Source organism: Phoenix dactylifera, chromosome 2, assembly GCF_051530095.1.
Source record: "Phoenix dactylifera cultivar Ajwa chromosome 2, Ajwa_hap1_PhDact_Kaust_v1.1, whole genome shotgun sequence".
NCBI lineage: Eukaryota > Viridiplantae > Streptophyta > Magnoliopsida > Arecales > Arecaceae > Phoenix > Phoenix dactylifera.
The window spans coordinates 50,224,952-50,228,995 of NC_143191.1; the positions used below are offsets into that span (position 1 = coordinate 50,224,952).

At 44.4% G+C, this 4,044-nt stretch overlaps 1 protein-coding gene across 1 annotated transcript; it reads left to right on the forward strand.

Annotated features, from left to right (window-relative positions):
* The first annotated feature begins 935 nt into the window (after positions 1-935).
* On the forward strand, positions 936-3,401 carry LOC103707540 (putative indole-3-acetic acid-amido synthetase GH3.6). The gene is made up of 3 exons (XM_008792070.6): positions 936-1,524; positions 1,629-1,736; positions 1,822-3,401. Exons 1-3 carry the CDS (start codon positions 1,241-1,243, stop codon positions 3,158-3,160), a joined length of 1,731 nt encoding a protein of 576 aa, XP_008790292.4. The 5' UTR covers positions 936-1,240; the 3' UTR covers positions 3,161-3,401.
* The last annotated feature ends 643 nt before the right edge of the window (positions 3,402-4,044 follow it).

A 4,044-nucleotide genomic window follows, 5' to 3' on the forward strand; every position in this document is an offset into this window, starting at 1 on the left:
CCACCAAACAGAGCTTTGCTTGAAGACCTTGGAGCCATGTTTTTGGAAGAGCCTTATTGAAGATATCCACCAAGTTGTCATGAGACTGCACCTCCACGAGCTTGATTTCATCCCCAAGAATCTTGTCACGAATAAGTGATGCTCCACCTCAATATGCTTTGTTCTAGCATGAAAAATAGGATTTAAAGCTAACTTGGTTGTGCTTTGGCCGTCGCAACCAATGTCCACTAGGTAGTCAATTTCTTGAAGAAGATCACCAACCAATCTTCGCAACCAAGAACACCTTGACCCGCCAAAGTTGCTGCCTTACACTCCACCTCTAGAAAGTGCAATGATATCTTGTTTCTTGCTATACCATGAAGCATAAGTAAAACCCAAGCCAAAAATTTAGCCCCAAGTAGACTTCATCTCATCTAAAATCATCTAACCAATCAATATTCATGGATCCAAGAAGTTCCAATCTCGAACTTTCTCATAAAAAGAACCAAAATCAAGAAAGGAATTTGACATATTTGAGAATCCTTTTCGCCGCATCCAAATAATACTTTCTTGGCACTTGCATATGCCGGCTCGCTACTCCAACCACAAGAGCAATGTTCGTTGATAAGGTACCAAAAACTTCCAATAAAATTGAAAAGTTTTACAATCACCTTTCTTATTTTGAAATTTGAATCCATTGGAGTAAAACAAGCCTTCTTGATTCTAAATATTGGTATCTTTATTTCATCGAACTTGACTCTGACCTAACCTGGTCCATTGTCCTTTAGCTGGACATAAACAACATTCGTTGATGCATGCCCTAAGATCCACCTACACATCCAAAAAAAATTATATCCTATACTAGGTGCACCATATGATCATACACGCTATCAATTACATCCACTTATTTTTATAGACTCTATTTATAAAGTGCTCACCTTGATGCACCGCTATATGACCAATAGCATGCAATTGGTGCATATCAATGTAAGGTATAATTTCTCACACAACCATCTCAACCAAGTATGAGCGCATAAGCTTCCCTGCTGTATGGGACCGGAGAGCTAATCTCTTAACCAGAATCCAGAAACCAGAATCCAAAAAGAAACCATCTAACGGAAATGACGATAACACCACAATACAACCCAAGAATCACAAAAAATCGAACGCGTCCTGCCAAATCAATGTAAGGGCATTCTCGTCCATCTAATGTCACAATCTTAGCTTCGGACACGCGAGCCGAACCTCTGCGACGACCGCGATGGCGGAGAGCGAAATCCTTCGACAGCTGGACGAGTCCACCGGCGACGCCCGGCATCTCCAGCTCGAGACCCTCCGGTCGATCCTCGAGGCCAACACCGGCACCTCCTATCTGCGCCGCCACCTCGCCGGCTACGTCCCGGACGCCCTCGACGCCGCCACCTTCCGCCGCCTCGTCCCCCTCTCCTCCTACGACGACTACGCCGACCTCATCGCCCGCATCGCGGAGGGCGTCGAGCCCCCCACCGCCCTCTCCCTCGATCCCCTCCTCTGCTTCTTCAACAGGTTCTCTTCAATTCCCTCTCGGACAAAAGCCATCTTTTCCTCCTGATTTGCTGATTTCTACCTTTTTTTTATTGACTTGTTTCTGAAATTTTTGCGGTCTCCAGTTCGGGAACCAGCAATTTGAGGCCAAAGCTGATACCTTTCTTCGATTCCAGCCACGCCAAATCCGCCTCCAATATAGCCCACCAAGCCAGCTCCGCCTTTCTTCGGAGGTGATCTGCTTTTATTACCAAATTTCATCTCATGTAAAGCTTCTAATTTTCTTCATTTAATTGATGTTCTTCTCCATGAATTAAGATTATTTCCCCCAAGACAATCAGTAAATAAGATTCTATGGTTCTTGTACGCCGGAAATGTCACCGAGACCAAAGGTGGATTCAAGGTAATGGCGGCCTCGGCTTACCCCTTTCACCGCAAGGGCCCGAACCCGCTGCTGTCGATGCTCGTCAGCCCGCCAGAAGTCCTTCTCGGGTCCGACAATCATCAGCAAACGTACTGCCACCTTCTCAGCGGCCTCCGGAAGTCGGCATCCATAGACTGCATTCGAGCACCATATGCGGCAGGTCTGGCTCGAGCAGTTCGTCTCTTGGAGTCCAAATGGAAGCAGCTCTGCGATGACATAGAATCTGGATCGGTTAACCCGGAGATCACGGACGCCGCGATGCGAGACGCGGTGCAGGAGTTGCTCGGTGGGCCGCAGCCGGAGATGGCGAGGAGGCTTCGAGGAGTTTGTGGGAAGCTGAATTGGGGTGGAATCCTTGGCGAGTTGTGGCCGGAAGTGCGGTACGTTGCTTGTGTTACTACCGGCAGCATGGAGCAATACTATCCGATGCTCAAGTACTATGCCGGCGAGAATGTGCCATTGCTGTGTGGAGACTACTTCGCTTCTGAGTGTCCTGTAGGTATGAACATGGACAGGATGCGGCCGCCGGAGGAGACGAGCTTTGTGATTCTCCCGAACGCGGCTTACTTCGAGTTCCTTCCTTTCGACATGGGAGCTTCCTCCGAGGCGAAGGAGACCGTGGATATCAGTGGGGTGGAGGTTGGGAAGATGTATGAGGTGGTGGCGACTACTTACAGGGGGTTGTACCGGTACCGTTTGGGCGATGTTGTTAAGGTGGTAGGATTTTATAATTCATCTCCTCAAGTTCAGTTCATTACAAGAGCCCCAAAGGAGGCTTCAGAAATCTTTACTGAGAGAGAATTGATATGTGGAATGGAAAACTTTCAGCGGATGCTTAGAGATGGGCACAAAGGGGAGGTTGTAGAGTTTGCTGGATTTTTGGATTCCGGTTCAGGCCTGAAACATGTCATCATTTTTGTGGAAGCGAGCAAAGATTGCATGTTTCTGCAGAGGGAGAATTTGGAGGAGTCCATTGCTTATCTCAGAAGGTGCTGCTCATCCATTGAAGGTTGTTTGGGGAGTGTTTATAGGGAGAAGAGAGCTGATGGAGATCTTGGTCCTCTGCAGATATCTATAGTAGAGCCTGGTAGTTTTGATGGTCTAGCAAAATTGGCCATGGAGAGTGGAGCACCAGCCAACCAATATAAGCCTCCAAAGGTCATCCGGAACCGTGGCCTTGTTGATCTGTTGAAAGCATCTATTGTGGTAACAGCAAGCCTGGAAGCTAATTGAACGTAAAATTCCCATTTACCACTGAAAATAAGAAGGAATTCTTGTACATCTTTTGGTTGAGGGAGAAACCTCACCCCTGTGGGCTGTCTTCTTCTCCTCGAAATGCACCATACCTTATAATATTTCTTGTTTTTGTTGATTATGTGATAATAATAGCTTCCAGAGGCACTAAATGGAAATTCTCTATGCTGCCCATCACTTTAGAGAAATTCTCTAGACTCAATAGACTGATATTCCTTCACTGTTGATTTGTCTTCTTTCTCTTAATTCTGCTGGCTGTGCTCACGTGAGATTAGTGTGAGTAATCAACGTACAAAAAAAAAAAAAAAAAAATCTAGTGCATAGAGACTTTTCTATTGTGAGTATCAGTCTGTTGAATTATGCACAGATGAATACTAATCACCTTCATTATTAAATATAATCTTCATGGATAAAATAGTGGAAGCATGACAACGCTTTTTCCATGTCCGGTTGTCCGCAATTTGTGGCCCTAGGAATTCAAATGGAGTCCATCCCATTTAAATATATAATGGCAGTTTGTGAAAAATTATGGAATAGTTTTCTTATGTATCTGTTCTTAACTATGCTCTCTAGCCTGTCTGATCATAACTTATTATATGTGATTGAGTTTTTTGGTTAAATAGAAGATCAGAACTCATGAACTTGTTTCTATCTAAAATATATAACCTAGCTCACGCTGGCTTTTATGCTATTTCTATTGAGTTCACCAATCATAAATATGTGGAAAATTGTTTTACAATTCAAAATAGCTTTTATTTCACATATGATATGGAAGAAAGTAGAACTGAGATAAGTAAACATATTAGGTCTAAAGTTTTTTTTTTTTATTAAGTACAATGGCTTCTCACACAGCTTTAGTGTGA

Bases quoted from the DNA above. Each gene is read 5' to 3' on its own strand.
- LOC103707540 (XM_008792070.6), top strand. From the start codon at position 1,241: ATGGCGGAGAGCGAAATCCTTCGACAGCTGGACGAGTCCACCGGCGAC. The intron at 1,525-1,628 runs GTTCTCTTCAAT...TGCGGTCTCCAG, and splicing joins CTCCTCTGCTTCTTCAACAG to TTCGGGAACCAGCAATTTGA. The intron at 1,737-1,821 runs GTGATCTGCTTT...CCATGAATTAAG, and splicing joins AGCTCCGCCTTTCTTCGGAG to ATTATTTCCCCCAAGACAAT.